Source organism: Bufo bufo, chromosome 1 (genome assembly GCF_905171765.1).
Source record: "Bufo bufo chromosome 1, aBufBuf1.1, whole genome shotgun sequence".
In the NCBI taxonomy this organism is placed as follows: Eukaryota; Metazoa; Chordata; class Amphibia; order Anura; family Bufonidae; genus Bufo; species Bufo bufo.
Genome location: NC_053389.1, coordinates 135,290,122 through 135,316,088, shown reverse-complemented (window position 1 = coordinate 135,316,088; position 25,967 = coordinate 135,290,122). Strand labels below are relative to the sequence as shown.

General features: G+C 44.0%; 1 protein-coding gene across 1 annotated transcript; it reads left to right on the top strand.

Moving 5' to 3' along the window:
* Positions 1-8,686: 8,686 nt before the first annotated feature.
* On the top strand, positions 8,687-9,496 carry LOC120998951 (transcription factor HES-5-like). Its single transcript, XM_040429829.1, has 3 exons — positions 8,687-8,862; positions 8,978-9,158; positions 9,261-9,496. Exons 1-3 carry the CDS (start codon positions 8,794-8,796, stop codon positions 9,494-9,496), a joined length of 486 nt encoding a protein of 161 aa, XP_040285763.1. The 5' UTR covers positions 8,687-8,793.
* Positions 9,497-25,967: the final 16,471 nt, after the last annotated feature.

Sequence of the window (25,967 nt, the reverse complement as noted above, 5' to 3'; positions counted from 1 at the left end):
CCAGGGGGTATAACTTTTTTATTTTGTGTTTTTTGCTTTTTTTTAAAACAAACAAAAAAAAACTAATATATTGCTTTTTTATTGTAAACGTTTCTTCTTTTCTTTATAATAAACTTTATTAAAATGTAATTATTTATTTTAGTTCTGAAAAATATAAATAAACAGCCTGCATGATGTGATAAATAAATATGAGAATGTACATGGCTACATTTATAAAAGAAAAATCACTGAAAATAATGCACTAACACAGTAGCAAATATTTTATATAGACTAAGCCCTCATTCTGATATGATAAAATCTGAGATTCTTAGCCAATATATTTTGATCAAAGCACATCTGTGCCCACCTTCCAGCTACATAGTGGTCTCAGTCAGGCATGAACCTACTCCAAAACCTATCTTTATGCCAGTGGGCATCTACATTCAGGAGAGCAGACCCTGCACATATAGTGTGCTGCTCCTGGTTACCTCTGTGTGCACCAAGCATCCAATGAGAGGAAGAGCGCACACAGCTATATGTACCACCTAATCAAGGTCGCCTGTGGGATAGACGGGGCAAAAGTGCACAAAAAACTGCTACTCCACTGGTGGGATAATAGGAGCGCATTCAGACAGGTGCCACTCCTTCAAGTACAGTCAGGTCCATAAATATTAGGACATCAACACAATTCTAACATTTTTGGCTCTATACACCAGCACAATAGATTTGAAATGAAACAAACAAGATGTGCTTTAACTGCAGACTGTCAGCTTTAATTAGAGATATGCAAAATAACCGTGGAGCCCCAGTTATGGGTCTTCAACACAGTGAAAGACAGATATCAAATCCAATTTAGCATGCAAAGGAAGGAAAACCAAGCAAAGGGGTGTCCCCATTACAGAGATCACCAAATCCACCATATTAAAGGGATTCTGTCATGAGATTTGAGCCCTATAAGCTAAACATATGGCCAGGTCCGTACTAATAACATGAATCCTAAACTGCCCTTATTAAACCGGCTTGTGGCTCTATTAGCCCAAAAAACTGGTTTTTATAAGCTGTCACTCACCTACCTAAGGTGCCCAAGGGGTTTTACGTTAACCCAGGGTGCCCGCCCGCACCCCTCGCCGTCTGGTGCCCAGTGCCGCCTTTCTCACCTCAGCCCCGCCTCCGCAATCCTCCCGTCCCTCTGCTAGTTCCGGCGCCTGCGCACTAGGCTCAGCCTGATGCGCCGCAGCTGGGCACCAGACGGCGAGGGGTGCGGGCGGGCACCCTGGGTTAACGTAAAACCCCTTGGGCACCTTAGGTAGGTGAGTGACAGCTTATAAAAAACATTTTTTTTGGGCTAATAGAGCCACAAGCAGGTTTAATAAGGGCAGTTTAGGATTCATGTTATTAGTACGGACCTGGCCATATGTTTAGCTTATAGGGCTTAAATCTCATGACAGAATCCCTTTAAGTGGCCCCTATGTCAAGATCCCGCTCTTTTACAAGCTTACATAGGGGCCACTTAATATGGTGGATTTGGTGATCTCTGTAATGGGGACACCCCTTTGCTTGGTTTTCCTTCCTTTGCATGCTAAATCGGATTCAGGTCAGGTGATTGACTTGGCCATTGCATAACATTCCACTTCTTTCCCTTAAAAAACTCTTTGGTTGCTTTTGCAGTATGCTTTGGGTCATTGTCCATCTGCACTGTGAAGCGCCATCCAATGAATTCTGAAGCATTTGGCTGAATATGAGCAGATAATATTGCCCGAAACACTTCAGAATTCATCCTGCTGCTTTTGTCAGCAGTGACATCATCAATAAATACAAGAGAACCAGTTCCATTGGCAGCCATACATGCTCACGCCATGACACTACCACCACCATGCTTCACTGAGGAGGTGGTATGCTTAGGATCATGAGCAGTTCCTTTCCTTCTCCATACTCTTCTCTTCCCATCACTCTGGTACAAGTTGATCTTGGTCTCATCTGTTCATAGGATGTTGTTCCAAAACTGTGAAAGCTTTTTTAGATGTCGTTTGGCAAACCCTAATCTGGACTTCCTGTTTTTGAGGCTCACCAATGGTTTACATCTTGTGGTGAACCCTCTGTATTCACTCTGGTGAAGTCTTCTCTTGATTGTTGACTTTGACACACATACACCTACCTCCTGGAGAGTGTTCTTGATCTGGCCAACTGTTGTAAAGGGTGTTTTCTTCACAAGGTAAATAATTCTTTTGGTGTTGCTGAGCTCACCGGTGCGTTCCTTCTTTTTAAGAATGTTCCAAACAGTTGTTTTGGCCACGCCTAATGTTTTTGCTATCTCTCTGATGGGTTTGTTTTGTTTTTTCTTCCTAATGATGGCTTGCTTCACTGATAGTGACAGCTCTTTGGATCTCATCTTGAAAGTTGACAGCAACATATTCCAAATGCAAATAGCACACTTGAAATGAACTCGGGACCTTTTATCTGCTCATTGTAATTGGAATAATGAGGGAATAACACACACCTGGCCATGGAACAACTGAGAAGCCAATTGTCCCATTACTTTTGGTCCCTTAACAAGTGGGAGGCACATATGCAAACTGTTGTCATTTCTACACCGTTCACCTGATTTGGATGTACATACCCTCAAATTAAAGCTGACAGTCTGCAGTTAAAGCACATCTTGTTCGTTTCATTTCAAATCCACTGTGGTGGTGTATAGAGCCAAAAATGTTAGAATTGTGCCATTCCAATATATAATAGGGCAATCCAGGGCATTGCTTTCTCCTTAATGCTACCACATGGTACTAATGACCACATTGTGTCTGTTTCACAGTAGTTATGCTCACATTGTGCCTCCTTTACAGCAGAAATGTCCACATTGTGCCCCATCACAGTAGTTATGGCTTCCTTGTGGCCCCTTCACAGTAGTTATGGCCTCCTTGTGGTCCCATCACAGTCGTTATGCCCACCTTTGTGCCCCCTCACAGTACTAATGCCCACATTGTGTCTACTTCACAGTAGTTATGGCTTCCTTGTGGTCCCATCACAGCAGTTATACCCACCTTTGTGTCTCCTCACAGTAGTACTGCCCAATTTTGTGTCCACTCACTGTAGTTATGTTCTCTTTGTGCCCCCCTTTGGCTTCTAGTGCCCTCTCCAGCTCCATAAAAGAACCATGAATTCTCACCAGTTTCCCTGATGATCGGCAGATCCTGCGTTCCCCAGCAGCAACAGCATGACACGCTCACATATACATTGCGCTGCTGGTTATGCAGGAGGCTGATTCCCGGGTTTTCACCGCTCCTCCTATGCAGCCAGCAGCACGATGTGCGGCTGCTGGGGAGCGCTGGAGAACAGTGAAGCAGGGAGAGGATGGTTCCCTGCTTCACCATGTAAATGAACTGCCCTGTGGATGCGCCCCTCAAGCCTCTGCGCCCGGGGCATATGCCCCAGCTGCCGCCCCTCACTAAACCCTTGGGCGGTACATATAGCTGTGTGTGCTCTTCTTCTCATTGGATGATTGACTGCACACAGAGGTAACTAGTAGCAGAACACTATATGTGCAGAGCCTGAATGTAGATGCCCACTGGAATAGAGATAGGTTTTAGAGTAGGACCTTCCTGACTGAGACCACCTTGGCACTGGCAGGTGGGCACAGATGTATTTTGATCAAAATACATTGGCTCAGAGTGAGGGCTTACTCTATATAGAATTTCTGTATCTATTCTGTGCATTATTTTCAGAGGTTTTTGCATCATAACTTCTATACGCTCTTCTACAAAGCTTTGGAATGCTCAATATAAAAAAATCACTGAAAAAGATACAAAACATCCTGCACAATATGATAACTGAATATGCGGATGTGCATGGAAACATTTATAAGAAAAAAATCACGGAAAATAATTCAAACAATAGATGCAAACATTATATATGGACTAAGCCCTCACTATGATATGTTAAAATCTGAGACTGTAAGCCAACATATTTTGATCAAAACACATCTATGCCCACCAATCAGCGCCAAGGTGGTCTGAGTCAGGCAGGACCTACTCTAAAACTACCTATGCCGTTGGGCATCTACAGGGAGTGCAGAATTATTAGGCAAGTTGTATTTTTGAGGATTCATTTTATTATTGAACAACAACCATGTTCTCAATGAACCCAAAAAACTCATTAATATCAAAGCTGAATATTTTTGGAAGTAGTTTTGTTTGTTTTTAGTTTTAGCTATTTTAGGGGGATATCTGTGTGTGCAGGTGACTATTACTGTGCATAATTATTAGGCAACTTAACAAAAAACAAATATATACCCATTTCAATTATTTATTTTTACCAGTGAAACCAATATAACATCTCAACATTCACAAATATACATTTCTGACATTCAAAAACAAAACAAAAACAAATCAGTGACCAATATAGCCACCTTTCTTTGCAAGGACACTCAAAAGCCTGCCATCCATGGATTCTGTCAGTGTTTTGATCTGTTCACCATCAACATTGCGTACAGCAGCAACCACAGCCTCCCAGACACTGTTCAAAGAGGTGTACTGTTTTCCCTCCTTGTAAATCTCACATTTGATGATGGACCACAGGTTCTCAATGGGGTTCAGATCAGGTGAACAAGGAGGCCATGTCATTAGATTTTCTTCTTTTATACCCTTTCTTGCCAGCCACGCTGTGGAGTACTTGACGCGTGTGATGGAGCATTGTCCTGCATGAAAATCATGTTTTTCTTGAAGGATGCAGACTTCTTCCTGTACCACTGCTTGAAGAAGGTGTCTTCCAGAAACTGGCAGTAGGACTGGGAGTTGAGCTTGACTCCATCCTCAACCCGAAAAGGCCCCACAAGCTCATCTTTGATGATACCAGCCCAAACCAGTACTCCACCTCCACCTTGCTGGCGTCTGAGTCGGACTGGAGCTCTCTGCCCTTTACCAATCCAGCCACGGGCCCATCCATCTGGCCCATCAAGACTCACTCTCATTTCATCAGTCCATAAAACCTTAGAAAAATCAGTCTTGAGATATTTCTTGGCCCAGTCTTGACATTTTAGCTTGTGTGTCTTGTTCAGTGGTGGTCGTCTTTCAGCCTTTCTTACCTTGGCCATGTCTCTGAGTATTGCACACCTTGTGCTTTTGGGCACTCCAGTGATGTTGCAGCTCTGAAATATGGCCAAACTGGTGGCAAGTAGCATCTTGGCAGCTGCACGCTTGACTTTTCTCAGTTCATGGGCAGTTATTTTGCACCTTGGTTTTTCCACACGCTTCTTGCGACCCTGTTGACTATTTTGAATGAAACGATTGATTGTTCGATGATCACGCTTCAGAAGCTTTGCAATTTTAAGAGTGCTGCATCCCTCTGCAAGATATCTCACTATTTTTGACTTTTCTGAGCCTGTCAAGTCCTTCTTTTGACCCATTTTGCCAAAGGAAAGGAAGTTGCCTAATAATTATGCACACCTAATATAGGGTGTTGATGTCATTAGACCACACCCCTTCTCATTACAGAGATGCACATCACCTAATATGCTTAATAGCTTTCGAGCCTATACAGCTTGGAGTAAGACAACATGCATAAAGAGGATGATGTGGTCAAAATACTCATTTGCCTAATAATTCTGCACTCCCTGTATATTCAGGAGAGCAGACCCTGCACATGTAGTGTGCTGCTCCTAGTTACCTCTTTGTGCATCCAGCAACCAATGAGAGGAGGAGCACGAGTCTATATAGAATTGATGCATCTTTTGTGTTAGTGCATTATTTTCAGTGATTTTTACATCATAACTTCTATACGCTCTTCTATAAAGCTTTGGAACGCTCAGTATACCAAAGTATTATTGCCTACAAATAGAGCTATCCCTTGAGCACAACCTAAGGCCTCATGCGCATGACTGTATCAGTTTTTACAGACTGCAAATTGCAGATCCGCAAAACACAGATACCGGCATTTTGTGGATCGGAACGTCTGGCCCTATGATAGAAATGCCTATTTTTGTCCGACAAGAATAGGACATGTTTTATTTATTTTTTGCGGGGCCATGGAAAGGACGTGCAGATGCGGACAGCACATGGCATGCTGTCTCCATCTTTTGCTGCCACATTGAAATTAATGGGCCCGGACTGGGATGCGGACTGAAAATAGGGTTATGTGCATGAGGCCTAATAGTCATATAGTCATGGCAGGTTTGGGAGACTTTTGTAGTCTCTCACTTGTAATGACAACCATCAGCATCACACAATCGCATCAAAGGATTCCTTGTTGATGCTGCTGTATAGTAGGGTTGTTGCGGGTATCGAAATATCGATACCCAATAGATACTTTTGTCCTGGTATCGATGCCATATCGGGATTTGGCTGCGCTACTGCGCAGCCTAGCATCACAGAACATGAGCGCGCTGCTGTCAGCGCGCTCATGTTCCCTCAGCAGCAGAGGAGAGAAGGAGTCACTCTCTCCCTCCCCCCTGTGCCGCTGCTGCCAATAAGAAGAGAGAGGGGCAGAGAAGGGGAGCGGGCGCACTGCACCACCAATGAAAGTTAAAGGGAACCTATCACCTAAAAAACGCCTCCCAAACCACCAGCATTACCTTAAAGTAACCAGCAGCATGTTTCTAAAGATCCTTTTCTTCCTCCGGCCAGATCTTGAAAAACTAACTGTACGCGCTATGTAACAGCAGAGTCAAGGAAGCAGCGGCCTCCTCGCTTCAAGTCAAGATAACCACGCCCCCTTTCCCTGCCCTTTCGCTTTTAATTGACAGCCAAATGATAGTTTTTGGCTGTACAGCAAAGCCGGCCGAAGTCTCACACATGAGTCCTGACGTCTCGATTAACGTGCCTGCACATTGCTGTATACCGCTGTTAGGTAGTTTTCATCGGCTCAATTCGCAGGCTCCCGGGTGTGAGTGCGCGTCAGAACGTTCACGTGCGCGGCTGTCAATCAGAGGTGAAGGGGCAGGAAAAGGGGGTGTGGTTATCCTGACTTGAAGTGAGGAGGCTGCTGCCCCTTTACATAGCACATGCAGGGGATTAAAGTTCATTTTTCAAGATTTTGGTGCACCTGGCCGGAGGAAGAAAAGGATCTTTAGGAACATACTGCTGGCTACTTTAAGGTAATGCTGGTGGTTTGGGAGGCATTTTTAGGTAACAGGTTCCCTCGTTTAATCCAAATACAGGTGTCGGCAGCAAAATCACATAGCAAAATCACATAGCCGCGATCAGCGGCAGTTAACCCCTCACGTGTGGCACCTAAGGGGTTAACTGCCGCTGATCGCAGCTCCCAGCTATGTGATTCTGCTGCCAGCACCTGTATTAAAGGTTAATTATCATTGGTGTCACTACTTTACCCTTCCCTCCAAGTATTAAAGTCATTGATGGCAGTGGCCACAGGGTCCCCTCCTCATTGGTGGCAGTGGCAGCTTCTGATTGGAGCCCCAGCAGTGTAATCCTGGGGCTCCGATCGGTTACCATGGCAGCCAGGACGCTACTGAAGCCCTGGCTGCCATGGTAATCTCCCTGCTGCTGTGTGTACTATGTACAGGGCAGCAGGGAGAGTGTGAAGTCCTATTCACCCTAATAGAGCTCTATCAGGGTGAATAAGACAAGGAATGAAAAAATCCCAGGTTCTGGCCCCTAAGGGGGGAAATAGTTATTAAATAAACAGTAAAAAAATATATTTTAAACCCCCCCCCAAATTATTAAATATAAATCACCCCTTTCCCAATTTTACATATAAAATACATAAACAATAAATAAATAAACAGATCACATATAGCCACGTCCGAAAAGTCCAAACTGTTAAAATATAAAAGAAATCTCCTATGCGGTGAACGCCGGAACACAAAAAAAATAACTGCGCGATTCGCCATTTTTTAAATGCGGAATGCACGCTGCTTTTTTGGCGTTTTATTTTTTCCGCGTGGTATCGAATGGTATCGAGTATCACAATACTTTTTTATGGTATCGAAATCGAATCAAAATTTTGGTATCGCAACAACCCTACAGTGTGTATTATGAGGTTCTGCAGCAGCTGAGGTGTGTATTATTATGTTCTGCAGCAGCTGAGGGGTGTATTATGATGTTCTGCAGCAGCTGAGATGTGTGTTATGAGATTCTGCAGAAACAGAGGTGTGTAAAGTTTTTCTGCAGCTGAACTGTATAATACATACTATAGCTGAGGGGGGCATCATGTATCAGTCAGGGTTTGGTACAGAAGAAGAACTACAAGTACTTGCAAAATTGCTCTATGGCAAGCCTCTACTGCAGGAAGAGATAAGCGGTGTCTATGTAGTGCTGCTCTTCTCAGTATAGTTGCCAGGTTCTGATGTCAGATAGTGATGATTATAAGAATATTATGTATAGACCTGTTACTAGAAAGTTATCATTTATTATTACTATTAGAGTTGATAATTTTTGCTGTAAGACACATTTCCAGATATTATTCATGACTATTTCCCCAGGGATTCTCATATATGTCATCTTAATAGCATTAGGACAATTCACTGCTCCTCTCCCAGATAATAACGGATCTATAGTAAAAGTAGCAATGGTCAGTGCAATATGTCATTACGGCAGATAGCATCTTGGTGCAGGTCTTTCCCACACTCCGGCTCACAGCTTGCCCCCAGCAGCCTCTATTATCTCCTGTATTGGAGGCTCCAGATGGACACACGTCTATTGTCCCCGCTGCTGTGTGATTGGAGGCTGAGTGTGGGAACCTGTGCTCGCTCTGATCCTCACACATCATTATGCAGGAGAGGGGTATATAGAGGGGCTGTCTGCCTCCCTGGCCGCACATCACTGACGTCCCATCTACAGAGAGGACACTGCCGCACACTGACCGATGGCTCCTTACAGCGTCAGCCTCATCCAGAGCCCTGCTAATGATCCCCTCACCCGGCAGCCCAGAAAAGTAAGTGCTGATCTACCACATCTCCTCCTCTCATAGCATCAAATGCTTCTTCACCGCCATAAAGGTGCATCCACTGCCGCATGTAACTAACCAACCCTTATGCCTTATTCTGCAGCTGAGGAAACCGGTGATCGAGAAGATGAGGAGAGACCGGATTAACAGCAGCATTGAGCAGCTGCGCATCTTACTGGAGAAGGAGTTCCAGAGACATCAGCTCCCCTCCAAACCTGAGAAAGCCGATATCCTGGAGATGGCGGTCACCTTACTGCAGCGCCACATGGCGGAGAGAAGTAAGTGTCCTGTCCCGGCCCTTCACACCCCTCATATGTTTCTTACTGAGAGCAGATTGCAGCAGCTGATGGACGCTGTCACTGACATGTATGTCTCTCCTGTTCTAGATGTCACAGCCTCCAGCCAGGCCCAGAGAGAAGGCTTCTCCACCTGCGTCCAGGACTCCATCACCTTCCTGTCTCAGCACAAACAGACCGAGCTCCAGATCCAGCTGCTGCAGAACCTCCCTGAGGCTCACACTATGACATACGGGGCTGTATCTCCTTCTGTATCCTCCATCCACCAGACCCCCAGCAAACACAACCCCCTGGACAGCAGCAAAGCCTTGTGGAGACCCTGGTAGTGACTGGATCTTCTGGTGTGGACTGATCTCAGAGCTATGTACCCCGTATACCTGAGAGCTGGAGATGGGGTGGATTCTGCCTCTCACTAATGTCTCATCATGAGATGGAGAAGAAGTTCATTCTGGACATGGTGTAATTAATACGGGATTTACTAGTCCTTCATATTATCTGCTGTCTGCTGCAGCTCTCCTGTATGGACTTGGTTCTATATTGTTATAGGAGTCGTTGTCTTCTATGAAGAAGATGTCCTAGTCCTATATGGACACATTCTATGAATATTCCCAGTGATACAATGTATCAGATTATATGTAGTGTGTACTGACTGTATACAGAGGGGAGTAGTGTATGTATATATCAGACCTCCAGTGCAAAGCATTGTAGAATAATGGAGATGAGACCTCCGGCCTGATATATACAGTAGATACTATGTATCATATAGTACTGTACATCAGATTATATGTAGTGTGTACTGGCTGTATACAGAGGGGAGTAGTGTATGTATATATCAGACCTCCAGTGCAAAGCATTGCAGAATAATGGAGGTGAGACCTCCGGCCTGATATATACAGTAGATACTATGTATCATACAGTACTGTACAGCAGATTATATGTAGTGTGTACTGACTGTATACAGAGTGAAGTAGTGTATGTATATATCAGACCTCCAGTGCAAAGCATTGCAGAGTAATGGAGGTGAGACCTCCGGCCTGATATATACAGTAGATACTATGTATCATACAGTACTGTACATCAGATTATATGTAGTGTGTACTGGCTGTATACAGAGGGGAGTAGTGTATGTATATATCAGACCTCCAGTGCAAAGCATTGCAGAATAATGGAGGTGAGACCTCCGGCCTGATATATACAGTAGATACTATGTATCATACAGTACTGTACAGCAGATTATATGTAGTGTGTACTGGCTGTATACAGAGGGAAGTAGTGTATGTATATATCAGACCTCCAGTGCAAAGCATTGTAGAATAATGGAGGTGAGACCTCCGGCCTGATATATACAGTAGATACTATGTATCATACAGTACTGTACATCAGATTATATGTAGTGTGTACTGACTGTATACAGAGGGAAGTAGTGTATGTATATATCAGACCTCCAGTGCAAAGCATTGCAGAATAATGGAGGTGAGACCTCCGGCCTGATATATACAGTAGATACTATGTATCATACAGTACTGTACAGCAGATTATATGTAGTGTGTACTGGCTGTATACAGAGGGAAGTAGTGTATGTATATATCAGACCTCCAGTGCAAAGCATTGTAGAATAATGGAGGTGAGACCTCCGGCCTGATATATACAGTAGATACTATGTATCATACAGTACTGTACATCAGATTATATGTAGTGTGTACTGACTGTATACAGAGGGGAGTAGTGTATGTATATATCAGACCTCCAGTGCAAAGCATTGCAGAATAATGGAGGTGAGACCTCCGGCCTGATATATACAGTAGATACTATGTATCATACAGTACTGTACATCAGATTATATGTAGTGTGTACTGGCTGTATACAGAGGGGAGTAGTGTATGTATATATCAGACCTCCAGTGCAAAGCATTGCAGAATAATGGAGGTGAGACCTCCGGCCTGATATATACAGTAGATACTATGTATCATACAGTACTGTACAGCAGATTATATGTAGTGTGTACTGACTGTATACAGAGGGAAGTAGTGTATGTATATATCAGACCTCCAGTGCAAAGCATTGTAGAATAATGGAGGTGAGACCTCCGGCCTGATATATATAGTAGACACTATGTATCATACAGTACTGTAAATTGTACAGACTTCTATATAGTAATGTGTATATTCTCACTGAGGATGAAACGTCGTCATATTCATTGTATAAATATACTATGTGTAGCGCCTCATAAATCCACTATTAGTGATAACTGTTCTGTACTGTATATTGTGTTATGTTTATCTGATAAATTATCAGAATATTTTAAATTCTATGAATTGTTCAGTATGTGATGTACTATGGAGCTTTATGTTCCATGATTTATTATATTATATGGTATGTAATATTTGCAGCAAATGTTAGAAAGTTGTGTATAACATACACGTAATCTGCTATATTTGCAGGTATTATATGAGTTGTAGTACTTGTCTGTATTATACAGTGTTTTCAATTGACTTTATTCTTGGGAATGGACAATGTGAAATATATTGATATAAAATAAAATAAATAAGTTAATACACAAAATGTATTGTTATAGTGTATTATCCCTAGTCCATTCCCCACCAAAGTCTTTTTTAACTGAAGACCCCCCCCCCTCCCTTTGCAGAACTCCCCAGCATTCATCCTCCCTGCTGCCCCCGAGGCATATTAGAACAGCTGCCTGTAAGTGTTGCCATGATGTCCCACCTGTAGAAATAGGGCCATAGGTGAGATATATGGGTATGCTAACAAATGAGTCAGACCTTTGTACCAACTGGAAGGTCCTTCCATGACAAGTCCTCTGAAGTTGGCAGTGAACCTTCTTGCTACACAATGGCCATACCTCTATATACAGTGGCAAGTACTTCTTTGGGACCCCACACAGTGTAGAATATGCAACATGCCGGGCCTCCCTATGGAGGATGCGCACGTGAGCGTACTAGTGATAAGGTGCCGAGGATAGTAGTACTCACGGTTTAGTTGTCCCTTGGGGCCGGCAGTGTAGTGGATGGGAAGACAGCACAAAATCCTCCGGGGCACTCTCTGTTGCAGGGAACACCAGCCAGATGTTGGTTGAGGTGCCCTTGATGGTAATTGGTATAAGGTGCTTTTGCAGCTGGGCCCCTGTGTTCGAGATGCCAGCACCGTTAGGTGCAATGAGGAGGAGAAGTGGAATGGTGAGGGAGGCAATGGTTGAATCAAGCAGGAATTTTACTTGTCAGAGGTAGTAAGGCATCCAATAACATCACTTTGTCTTTCATACAGATGGCAAAAAGGGTAAAGTTGCAAAATCCAAATTAGCAGGCTACTTATGGTGAAGTGCATAGGTTACCTCCAGCCCACTTGAGTGAAGGATGATGCTCTTACTTGTGCTTGGTTCCTGGTCTTGCTCTGATTCCTCAACCTTTCACTATTAGTTTAGATCCTCTGTAAATGAGTATTCTGACAGATGGCCTTTCTATCCTTGATTATGGTGGAGCTGCTGGAAGCTTAGAATCTCTCCACCTGATGCAAAGGAGTCTGGAGTCTGATAAATGACAGTTACCTTCCTTTGTCAATATAGTCTTTATTTCAATTATCCAACAACCCAAGGGGCGATCTCCCTCATGGCAGGCAAACACTCTGCTTCATTATTTGAAAAGCTTGTGGTCTTCAAAGTCATAATGCACTTGATACCCCGGAAGGGTACTCTACAGCGTAGGGTCCTATAGTCCTGATCGTTGGACTCAATGGTTGAAACCAGTTAGTTCTCCTGGGCTAGGCCCAGGAGGACAGTGACAAGAATGTCTCCTCTCCTGCCTCCTAACTCCTCCACTCCTATTCTCTACTCCCCTTTCACTTCCTGCGTCTGCACTATATAAGTATTGTGTTAGAGACCTGGTCGGCTCGAGCATCGCTATGCTCGGCAGATCAGAGTGCTCGGCCGAATAATTTGGGTGCTCGAATACAATTTAATACAATGTAAGTCAATGGGAGACAACCAGGCACCACCTGCTCAGAAGACAAGAGGGTGTCTGGTTCATAAAAACAGGTTAGGAATTGATGGAAACCCCATCAAAATTGTTTTGTCAACAGCATCAACAAGATGGCTGGATGCATCTTAGACTCCTATTATGTATGACATACCATAGACAACCACACAAAGGCTATATGCCAAAAGCCAGGTATGTACCCAATCTATCCATGAGACAGATGACAGTCAGCATACCTTACAATGGCAGCCTTGTGCACTATGAGATATTCCAAACCAGCTCTCATCTGACTGAGAACCAGTAAACCTCAAAATTATTTTGCATCTGTTGGATGCCTTGGGTGGACCTGCACACCTAGATCAATATCATTAGGGCGACAAAAAGTTTTTCGATTGTCCTAACATAATATTCAATAACCTTTCTATACAGTTTTGTCATTTAAAAACACATTTGCATAAACAAACATGGGAAAGACATGCAAATGAGCAGAATATGCCTTGTTTTTCAGCTGTCATAAGACTATGAAAACCAATAGATAGCGCTATGGAGTTATGAATAGCGCCCTCTATTGGTTTACAGTCTTATGACAAGCCTAATATTCTTGTCAGAAGACTATGAACAAGAGTCTTGTCATAACACTATAGAACTAATAGAGGGCACTGTAATCATGAGTCATGATTACAGCGCCCTCTATTAGTTGTATAGCGTTATTACAAGACTAATCGCTGAGATCATATTAACTATATTGCTCTATATTCGTTTTTCAGAATATTCGTAATATTCAAAAAAACTAATATATAGCAATATACCGAATATTATGTATTAATTATGTAGTAAGTCAGTGATAATATCTGACACTGGAAAAGCTGGGTAATAACTCAGTGTAGATCGCAAGTTATTACCCAGCTTTCCCAGTGTCAGATTTTATCATTGAGTTATTACCCAGCTTTCCCAGTGTCAGATATCATCCTAGTGTAGATCGTGAATATTCTAATCGCTAATTTTCCATGCAAAAGGCTAATAAGTTACCCCTTCAGGACCCTGACATTTTTCACCTTAAGGACCAGGCCATTTTTAGCAAATATGACATGTGTCACTAGTGTTGTTGCGATACCAAATTTTTTATTCGATTTCGATACCATAAAAAAGTATTGCAATACTCAATACCATTCGATACCACACAAAAAAAAAAAAAGCCACGTGCATACCGCAGTTAAAAAAAAATGCTGAATCGCGCAGTTTTATTTTATTTTTTCTGTTCCGGCGTTCACCGCATAGATTTTTTATTTTAATAGTTTGGACTTTTTTGACGTGGTGATATGTTTATTTATTTATTGTTTATATATTTTATATGTGAAATTGGGAAAGGGGGTGATTTATACTGAATATTTTGGTGGGGGTCTTCTAAATTTAATTTTTTTTTTACACTTTTTTTAATACCGTAACTATTTCCCCCCTTAGGTGCCAGAACTTGGGATCTTTTCATCCCTTCATCCCTTGTCTTATTCACCCTAATAGAGCTCTATCAGGGTGTATAGGATCTCACACTCTCCCTGCTGCCCTGGGCTTTGTGCACACAGCAGCAGGGAGCTGACTATGGCAGCCAGGACTTCAGTAACGTCCTGGCTGCCATGGTAAACGATCGGAGCCCCAGAATTACACAGCCGGGGCTCCGATAAGAAACTGCCACTGCCACCAATGAGAGGAGGGGACCCTGTGGCCACTGCCACCAGTGAGAAGGGGAGGGGACCCTGTGGCCACTGCCACCAATGATTTTTATACTGGGGGGGGTTGAGGGGAGGGGTGTGCACTGTGCCAACAATGATTTTAATGGGGGGGAAGCGCACTGTGCCACCAATGATAATTAACCTTTAATACAGGAGGCTGGTACTGGCAGCAGATCAGCGGAAGCTAAGGGGTTAACTGCCGCTGATTGCAGCTCCCTGTCAGAGGCAGGGTGTCGGCTATGCAATTCTGCTTCCGGCACCTGCCTCCTGTATTATGTGTTAAAGACTACCTTATATGGGTCCGGACTTAGTTAAGTATTAGGCTACACAGAGCGGCGCCCAGAGATGTCCCAGCACTTACTATTATTCCTGGGCGCTGCTCCGTTCGCCCACTGTGCCCCATTACTGTCTCCTGCTCCATATGCTAATTACTATCGGAGCAATGGGGAGGACACATCAGCTTCTCTAGTGGGTGTTCCTTCTCCCTGCGCTGAGAAGCGATTGGACAGCGCTACAGCCAGGGAGAAGGAACGCCCACTAGAGAAGCTGATGTCTTCTCCCCATTGCTCCGATAGTAATTAGCATATGGAGCAGGAGACGGTAATGGGGCACAGCGGGCGAACGGAGCGGCGCCCAGGAATAATAGTAAGTGCTGGAACATCTCTGGGCACCGCTCTGTGTAGCCTAATACTTAACTAAGTCCGGACCCAGGAAAAGTCCTATCATTGGTGGTGCAGTGAGCCTGCACCCCCTCCACCCCTCTCTCCGTTCACTGGTGGCAGCGGCAGCAGCAGCACAGGGAGAAGGGAGAGACTGCTTCCTTCCCCCCTGTGTTGCTGAGAGAACATGAGCGCGCCGACAGCAGCGCGCTCATGTTCTGTGATACTAGACTGCGCAGCAGCGCAGCCCAGTATCGAAAAAATGGAAATCCCGGTATCGTATCGATACCGGGACAAAAGTATCGATTGGGTATCGAAATTTCGATACCCGCAACAACCCTATGTGTCACTTTATGTGGTGATAACTTTAAAACGTTTTTACTAAACCAGGCCATTCTGAGATTTTCTCGTCACATATTGTACTTCATGAAGTCAAAATATTTCATTTTTTTTATAAACAAATACAATTTTTTTTTTTAAAAATAAAAAATTAACAAATTTGCAAATTTCAATTTCTCTACTTTTATATCTATACCTCCAAAAATAGTTATTACTTTGTCACAGCCTCCAGACAGGCCCGCAGAGAAGGCTTGTCCACCTGCGTCCAGGACTCCATCACTTTCCTACCAGTTCAGAATCAACAAGAATATCAGATACTTTAATGGACACAATGTATCCTATGAGTTGTCCACTATGATGACCTCTAATGAACCAAGTCTGTTTACTGGCAACAGGAGCAAATCCATTTGGAGACCCTGGTGAAAGCTAACCATGACATTGTCTGCATGATGCACTGGTCTAAGACGAATATTTTCTGCCTTTATGGTTTATTGCACACCTGACAATCCTTTGTAAATTAACTTATGTGTGATGATGATGAGATGTCCACTCCACTAGATATGTGGTGACTTTTAGAAACCAAGGCTTTCTCATAGAAAGTTGTGTTTTTCCTTAGCTTAGGGAAGTTATATTGAAGTTCCTACATCAGGAACGAAACGTTAACTAGTTTTGAGTTGCATAGTTTGCATGTATTTTCTCATGCTTATTTCTACGGAGTCACATAGTGCCCCCCAAAATTATCCTATCAATTTAATGTCCTACAGTATTGTGTACTCAGGTCATGCTGCATCCAAGATAGGTTGAGGGTTATATCTTCCAGTCCATTGTGATGGACTCCAATAATATGTTCCTTTTCTTTTCTGAAGACATTTTAGCTGTGAGGATGCTATCGTAGGGTTAACACTTATAATGTGTATTACTTAGGATGACTATGTCTTGGTCCTACTCTTGCTATTTTGAGAGTTGTATTAAAAGAAGGTTTTTCTTTAATGTTTTAATGAAAATGACTGTAATTTCTATGAAATTTGTGGGCTCACTTGCTGATTGTTTGAATTAATGTAATTCAGTGGGTGTGTGATATTGCATTGGATGTATTATATCTTATCTGCTGCTCAGTACTTGAAGAAATAAATTCATATTACTTCAGAAAAGTTATCTCTTTCATTATTAAGTTAATAAATGAAGGTGTGCAGAGGTGGCAGTTGTACCTGTCCCTATTGCCGGAGGGGGCCTAATAACTCCTCAGGCAGATCAGTATTATCAATGGGAGGTAGAGGGCATCCAAGATTATAATATGCCCTGTGATCAGATCTGCAAAAACAGTGTTGTAACACTAAAATTACATTATATTCCCCTAAGGCATCATGCACACGACCGTGCCGTTTTTTGCGGTCCACAAACCGTGGATCCGCAAAAACGGAAGCCATCCGCGTTGCCTTCCTCAATTTGCGGAACGGAATGGGCGCCAGCAATATAAATGCCTATTTTTGTCCGCAAAGCGCAGACAAGAATAGGACATGTTATATTTTTTTAGCGGGGCCGCGGAACGGAGCCACGAATGCGGACAGCACACGGAGTACTGTCCGCATCTTTTGCGGCCCCATTGAAGTGAATGGGTCCGCATCCGAGCCGCCAAACAACGGTCGCGTGCATGAGGCCTAAAGCAGTTTTGGGGGAATTTGAAGGGGTACCCTCACCTAATAAAGTGTGTTATATCACTAGCATATGCGATCACTTAATGTTCGGTAGGTTTCCATCCTCTGGAACCGCCACCAATCCTGAGAATGAGATTGCGTCACTGTCTTTCCTTGAACAGCGGGGCCCAGACTACCCTGTGTGAAGGGAAGTGCAGCCAGCCTCATTCACTTGAATGGAGCTTTGCTGCATCTCCCCTACAAAGCAGATGTCGGGGTGCTGCTGTGATAGGGTTGCAATGCCCAATCAGGGCTGCCCCTTCATTCTCATGAATACACAGGGTTAATGAAGTTGGAACCCCAATGATCATAAAGTAATGGTATATTCCCTTTAATATTAATAGCCTATAATTGGGAAGAAAGGGGTGCAAATGAGCTCTAACCCCCAAATCCTAGCCATCAATATTTGATCAGTGGGGTTATGATTTGCAGTGGTCTCAACTGCAATACCAGGCACAGCCACAATCATATGTACAGTACTGTGCTTGGATAGGTAATGGAATATTGCAGTCACTGGAGCAGCTGCAAATCTGGCACTCAGCTGATCGGTGGGGTGCCAGGAGTCAGACCACCCACTGATCAAATATATCCTTAGGATAAGCCACCACTCACCACTATTACAGTGTTTTAAAAGTTTCCAAATAAGATGGGTGACAAGATGCTGCCGTTACAGCTCATGCTGGCAGACAGAGTCCTGCAAGATTGGTTAGAACTTAATCATTGCCCTAGATATACAAATCTATACCTCTGGGCTACTGAGTACCAACCTGCAGCAATATCCGCGCAATATATAGTGGCTCTCTGTTATGGCTCTTTGAGGGGAACCTGAGTAGAGGAAGCTCTCCCTCTATGATGTCCTTGTGTCCTAACAGAGCATACGGACAGGGGCTGTTGAAATGAGACAATCCCTTTTAGAACCAGTTAAATAGAGTTGGATGATTTATGTCTGGAACCAGGAATCAGTCATATTATACACCTGTCATTAGGTAAGGGCAGTGAATATCAGTTATACCAGCCAGGACTGTAGGTTTTTTAATATAGCTATTGTGGGGATTCGCTCTGGTAGTTAGGACCAGTGTTCCCTCTAAGCCTTCGCAGCTGCTGAGCGGGATCGGCTCAGAGCTGGGCACAGCGCCATCAAAGGTGGGCGATAGGAAAACCTAAGATAATTGTCACTTCAAAGAGCATACAAACCCCTGCACCATCCCGTACAATACAGTATAGTCCTCTGTGTTATCACTGGACATTGCTCTCCATATATAAACCATACAGGGAAAAAAAATCTTTGATCCAGAGAACTTACATAGAAAAACTAATAACCAAGAGGCTAAACAAAACCCAGTTTCTGACCCTTATGTTAAAACATAACTTTCATTTGATTGCTTTAATAAGGAAAAAAATAATTTAAAAAAGCTGCTGTTTCTCTAGATGACATTATGTTGATAGTAGTGGTAATAGTCTCAAGGGTCTATAAAAGCAACTATTTTTACAAACCATTGAAACTCTATTAACACTACTATCAACATAAGGTCATCTAGAGAAACCGTAGGTTTTTATTTATTTTTTCATCTCTTTAGGTGTTAAAACATAACTTTCATTAGATTGCTCTAACACCTAAAGGGGGAAAAAAAAAGAATTTTAAAAACCTGCTTTTCCTCTAGATGACCTTATGTTAATAGTAGTGTTAATAGAGTCTCAAAGGTCTGTAAAAATTGTGTAGCTGCTTTTATAGACCCTTGAGACTCTATTACCACTACCATAAACATAAGGCCATCTAGAGAAACAGCAGGTTTTTAAAATAGTTTTTTTCCTTTGGGTATTGTTATGGGGGACCTGTGGAGGACACACTGTTATGGGGGACCTGTGGAGGACACACTGTTATGGGGGACCTGTGGAGGACACACTGTTATGGGGGACCTGTGGAGGACACACTGTTATGGGGGACCTGTGGAGGACACACTGTTATGGGGGACCTGTGGAGGACACACTGTTATGGGGGACCTGTGGAGGACACACTGTTATGGGGGACCTGTGGAGGACACACTGTTATGGGGGACCTGTGGAGGACACACTGTTATGGGGGACATTATACAGGGGTAATATAACTGAGGGGTATCAGGTAAATTATACAGGGGGTAATATAACTAAGGGGTATCAGGGTACATTATACAGGGGTAATATAAGTTATATTACCTCTGTATAATGTCCCCTGATACCCATTAGTTATATTACCCCTGTATAATAATGTCCCCTGATACCCCTTAGTTATATTACCCCTGTATAATAATGTACACTGATACCCCTTAGTTATATTACCCCTGTATAATAATGTACACTGATACCCCTTAGTTATATTACCCCTGTATAATAATGTCCCCTGATACCCCTTAGTTATATTACCCCTGTATAATAATGTACACTGATACCCCTTAGTTATATTACCCCTGTATAATAATGTACACTGATACCCCTTAGTTATATTACCCCGCCCTGTATAATTTAACCTGATACCCCTCAGTTATATAATATATCTGAGGGGTATCAGGGTACATTATACAGGGGTAATATAACTAAGGGGTATCTATCAGGGTACATTATACAGGGGTAATATAACTAAGGGGTATCTATCAGGGTACATTATACAGGGGTAATATAACTAAGGGGTATCTATCAGGGTACATTATACAGGGGTAATATAACTAAGGGGTATCTATCAGGGTACATTATACAGGGGTAATATAACTAAGGGGTATCTATCAGGGTACATTATACAGGGGTAATATAAGTGAGGAGGGCTATCAGGGACATAATACAGGGGTGAGGGGTAAGATAAGTTATATTACCCCTGTATAATGTCTGATAGTAGTCTAGCCCTCCTCAGTTATATTACCCCTCATGTACCCTGATACCCCTAGTTATATTACCCCCTGTATAATTTACCCTGATACCCCTCAGATATATTATATAACTGAGGGGTATCAGGGTAATACAGGGGACAACAGAGGATTCGTAGCACTGTGGGACAGGGGGGGTACATACTTCTTTTTTTATATGCCCTCACCTCACCAGCTAGCAGACGGCCAGGCGCGCAGGGTACTCAGATCAGATGCAACGTGACGTGACGTCAACATAGCCTGCGCCGCACAGCACGCACTCCCTCTCTGCCTCCACCGGGTCCGGGACTCCGCCCCCCTATTTGAATACTAGCCACCGCCCACCGGCAGCCCACAGTCAGGTATTGTAAATGAACTGACCGTGCGGCGGGCGGTGTCAGCCTGCAAAACAGACAGGGGAATCAGCTGGGGGCCGGCACAGCTGAGTGAGCGGGCGTTATAAAATTGTGAGCGGGGCCACAATAATTGCTGCGCGGCCGCCCACCCGCGCAGCTTAGAGGGAACACTGGTTAGGACTAGCGGATTCAGTATAGAGGCAAAGTACACAGTTCTTGAATCAAACAGCGGTGTTTATTCACACATTGGTGTATAACAAAATGCAGATAAGGTGCATCACAAAACGCAGGTGGCTTGGTGTTTGTTCACACACAAGAAAAGTCCATAAACAATAAAAGTCACCTTTTCTCCTGGGTGTTAATTCACACCCTGTTAGCAGTTCAGCCTCATCAAGTCCATAGGCGACCTGTTCGCCTTTAGAGGGGCCTAAATCCTCCCGCCCGGCTCAAACCTCAAATCCCAGCACAGCCCTCAGTTCACAGCACACAGACTCCTGAGCTCCACTGTCAGAGGGAGGTAAATCCACCACACCTGGCAGTGCTGGCTGGTTTTTATGTTTGGCAAAACCCAGCCTGGAACATGGGGAGTACTCACCCACCCAGCACTTTGACTACTTCCAGTAAGAGCCGTCCCAGATCAGCTATGACAGCCATGCTAAATCTCACTGAGTCAATTAGCAATAGCTGCTGCTGACACATAAAATACCGGCTCTTACTTCACCGAGGCCAGGAACCTCGGTGACACATACTTTCCATCCACAATGATTCCAGTTACCTTCTTACACTATATGTACAAAAATACTGCACAACAGGAACTTCAGGATCTATAATAAAGTAGCCTCTGATGTAGCTGGGAGCATCTCGGAAATAGGCTGGCTAAAAGAAAATACCCGGGCCCCAGGGGTGTAACTACCATAGTGGCAGACAGGGGCGTACATAGAAATCACTGGGCCCCATGGCAAGAATCTGAATTGGGCCCCCTTGTGAGTGACACATAGCATCCCTTAGGGTATGTGCACATCTGCTGCAGAGGTTCCAGAAGAAGCCTCCATTGCAGATTCTGACAAAAACAGGGCAAAATACCGCTCCATGCCAGATCTCGAATGACTCCATTATTGTGCCAGCAGTGTTTGGCATATGCTGGATCTGGCGATTCTGGAATTTTGCTGGTATGCTGGAACAGAATACCGAAATCTGATCGCAAGTGATTACCTAGCCTTATCCGATAAATTGTGCCCGCTGTTGCTACTTCTTATATAGTTGTCACCCTTCCCCATGAACTGTGCCCGCTGCTGCTACTTCTTATATAATGTGCCATCCTTCCCCTATGGACTGTGACTGTTCCTGCTTCACCTCCTCCCCAATGCTGACTTACTGTTTGTGCTGCTGGCAGAGCGCAGTCAGGGCCGGGTGCAGATCTTCACCGAGCTGGACTGGAGTCTGGACTGGTGACACTGCTGGATCAGGTTAGGTCTGGACTGGTCAGTTAGATCACAGTGCGACGCTTGTTGGCAGAGGAATAGGGCAGGGACATTTTACAAGGTGCAGACAAAGAAAACTAAAGGATTTAATCCAGTCACAACTTATGTTTCTCTGACTGCTACAGAACCTCCTAATACACACCTCACCTGCTGCAGAACCTCATAATACACACATCAGCTGCTGCAGAACTTCATAATACACACCTCAGCTGCTGCAGAACCTACTATTACCAGTGGCGTCTCTAGCTTTCAAATTTTTGGGGGGCACACTGGGGGCCAGGACAAAAGTAGGGGGGGCAGCTATAACAATGATACATTTACACAAGTACGCTTAGAAATGCTGCGATACTTTACCCAATACCTAAAACCGCAACAGGGAAGAAAAGTCCAGCTGTCTGTGGATGACACTTTTATAGAGAGGGGGATCTGTGGATGACACTGCTATGGGGGGTATCTGTGGATGCCACATACCGTATATAGCATCTTATGCTATATGTGTCATCCACAGATCCACCCCATGACAGTGTTATCACCATTTCCCCCTCCATAACAGTGTCATCCCCATTTCACCCTCCATAACAGTGTCATCCACAGATCTCCCTCCCTATAACAGTGTCATCCACAGATCTCCCTCCCCGCCTCTCACAGGAGTGTATATACACTCACCTAAAGAATTATTAGGAACACCATACTAATACGGTGTTGGACCCCCTTTTGCCTTCAGAACTGCCTTAATTCTACGTGGCATTGATTCAACAAGGTGCTGATAGCATTCTTTAGAAATGTTGGCCCATATTGATAGGATAGCATCTTGCAGTTGATGGAGATTTGAGGGATGCACATCCAGGGCACGAAGCTCTATTGGGTTGAGATCTGGTGACTGTGGGGGCCATTTTAGTACAGTGAACTCATTGTCATGTTCAAGAAACCAATTTGAAATGATTTGAGCTTTGTGACATGGTGCATTATCCTGCTGGAAGTAGCCATCAGAGGATGGATACATGTTCTCATTCTGTTTACGCCAAATTCGGACTCTACCATTTGAATGTCTCAACAGAAATCGAGACTCATCAGACCAGGCAACATTTTTCCAATCTTCAACAGTCCAATTTTGGTGAGCTCGTGCAAATTGTAGCCTCTTTTTCCTATTTGTAGTGGAGATGAGTGGTACCCGGTGGGGTCTTCTGCTGTTGTAGCCCATCCGCCTCAAGGTTGTGCGTGTTGTGGCTTCACAAATGCTTTGTGGCATACCTCGGTTGTAACAAGTGGTTATTTCAGTCAACGTTGCTCTTCTATCAGCTTGAATCAGTCGGCCCATTCTCCTCTGACCTCTAACATCCACAAGGCATTTTTGCCCACAGGACTGCCGCATACTGGATGTTTTTCCCTTTTCACACCATTCTTTGTAAACCCTAGAAATGGTTGTGCGTGAAAATCCCAGTAACTGAGCAGATTGTGAAATACTCAGACCGGCCCGTCTGGCACCAACAACCATGCCACGCTCAAAATTGCTTAAATCACCTTTCTTTCCCATTCTGACATTCAGTTTGGAGTTCAGGAGATTGTCTTGACCAGGACCACCCCCCTAAATGCATTGAAGCAACTGCCATGTGATTGGTTGACTAGATAGTTGCATTAATGAGAAATAGAACAGGTGTTCCTAATAATTCTTTAGGTGAGTGTATATAAAATAAACATATTTCACATGAACACTTACAGTTACTTGGCTTGGCCCTTGGGGATCTCGGACGCCACTTCAACACTTGGCCGGGGGCTCGGCGGAGCTGATGTTGTGTTTTATCCTAATGAGAAAGATTTCATAATAAGGATTTGGAGAAGGGGCAGAGGGATAGCAGAGCAGGGGGAGACTGGTGCTGCTACTAGGGGGTCATACCATGGGTGAGTAATAAAGCCCACCATAATGCCCCCCAGTAGAAATAATTCTCCTTATAATGTGCAAAACATACCCCCTTATGCCCCCAGTTGAGCTAATGTCCCCCATAATGTGCCAGTATAAAATACCCCTATATAGTGCCCCAGTAAATGCCTCCATAGTGCTCCTCTCCCCCCTTCCTGCTAGTGCCCCCTATAATGTACCAGTATAAAATGTCCCATATATCGTGCCCCAGTAGATGCCCTCAGTGTCCCCCATAATTTGCAAGTATAAAATACCCCTTCTTAGTGCCCCCCGTAGATGACTCCATAGTACTCCTCTCTCCCCTTCTCCATAGTACCCACCATAATGTGTCCCAGTATAAAATGCTACTGTACAGAGCCCCCCATATAAAAGACCCCTTCTTTGTGGCCTCAGTAGATGCCCCTATAGTGCCCACCAATAATGTGCCAGTAATAAGTGCCCTCAATAACGTGCCACTGCCAGTAACAAGAGCCCCCCAATGTGCCAGTAATAAGCCCCCATCACGTGCCAGTAACAAGAGCCCCCCCATCACGTGCTAGTAATAAGCCCCCCATCACGTGCCAGTAATAAGCCCCCCATCACGTGCCAGTAATAAGCCCTCCATCACGTGCCAGTAATAAGCCCCCCATCACGTGCCAGTATTAAGCCCCTCCATGTTCCAGTATTAAGTCCCCCCATCATCATGTTCCAGTATTAAGTCCCCCCATCATCATGTGCCAGTATTAAGTCCCCCCATCATCATGTGCCAGTATTAAGTCCCCCCAATCATGTGCCAGTATTAAGTCTCCCCCATCATCATGTGCCAGTATAAAGTCCTCCCCCCATCATCATGTGCCAGTATTAAGTCCTCCCCCCATCATCATGTGCCAGTATTGTAATAAGCCCCCCAATGTGCCAGTAACACTATTGTAAAAAAAAAAACACTTATACTAACCTCAGTGTCAGCCATGTGATGCAGCCTCTTCCTGTGTCCCACGCTGTAATGTAAGGCTCAGGCGACGCGATGACGTCATCGCGCCGCCTGCGCCGGCCTCTGATAGGCTGCCGGCCTAGTGCCTGCAGCCAGGGGCGTACATAAAAATCACTGGGCCCCATAGCAGGAATCTAAATTGGGCCCCCATTCCCCTTTTATAGCCCCTCCCTTTGTTCCATGAACTATTCTTGCTGCTGCGTTTTATAATTTATGCCATCAGGGCCGGATTGGGATTACAAAACGGCCCTGGCACACAAAAGAGGTATAATAGATGCAGTGTGTACAGGTATATAGTATATTCCCTAGTGTTCTGATATGTGAGGTACAGGGTATAATATATGCAGTGTGTACAGGTATATAGTATATACAGCAGTCTACTGATATGTGAGGTACGGGGTATAATATATGCAGTGTATACAGGTATACAGTATATACAGTAGTGTAATATGTGAGGTACGAGGTATAATAGATGCAGTGTGTACAGATGTATATTATATACAGCAGTGTACAGTTATGTGAGGTACGCGGTATAATATATGCAGTGTGTACAGGTATATAGTATATTCCCTAGTGTTCTGATATGTGGGGTACAGGGTATAATATATGCAGTGTGTACAGGTATATAGTATATACAGCAGTCTACTGATATGTGAGGTACGGGGTATAATATATGCAGTGTATACAGGTATACAGTATATACAGTAGTGTAATATGTGAGGTACGAGGTATAATAGATGCAGTGTGTACAGGTATATAGTAAATACAGCAGTGTATTGACACCTCGTACC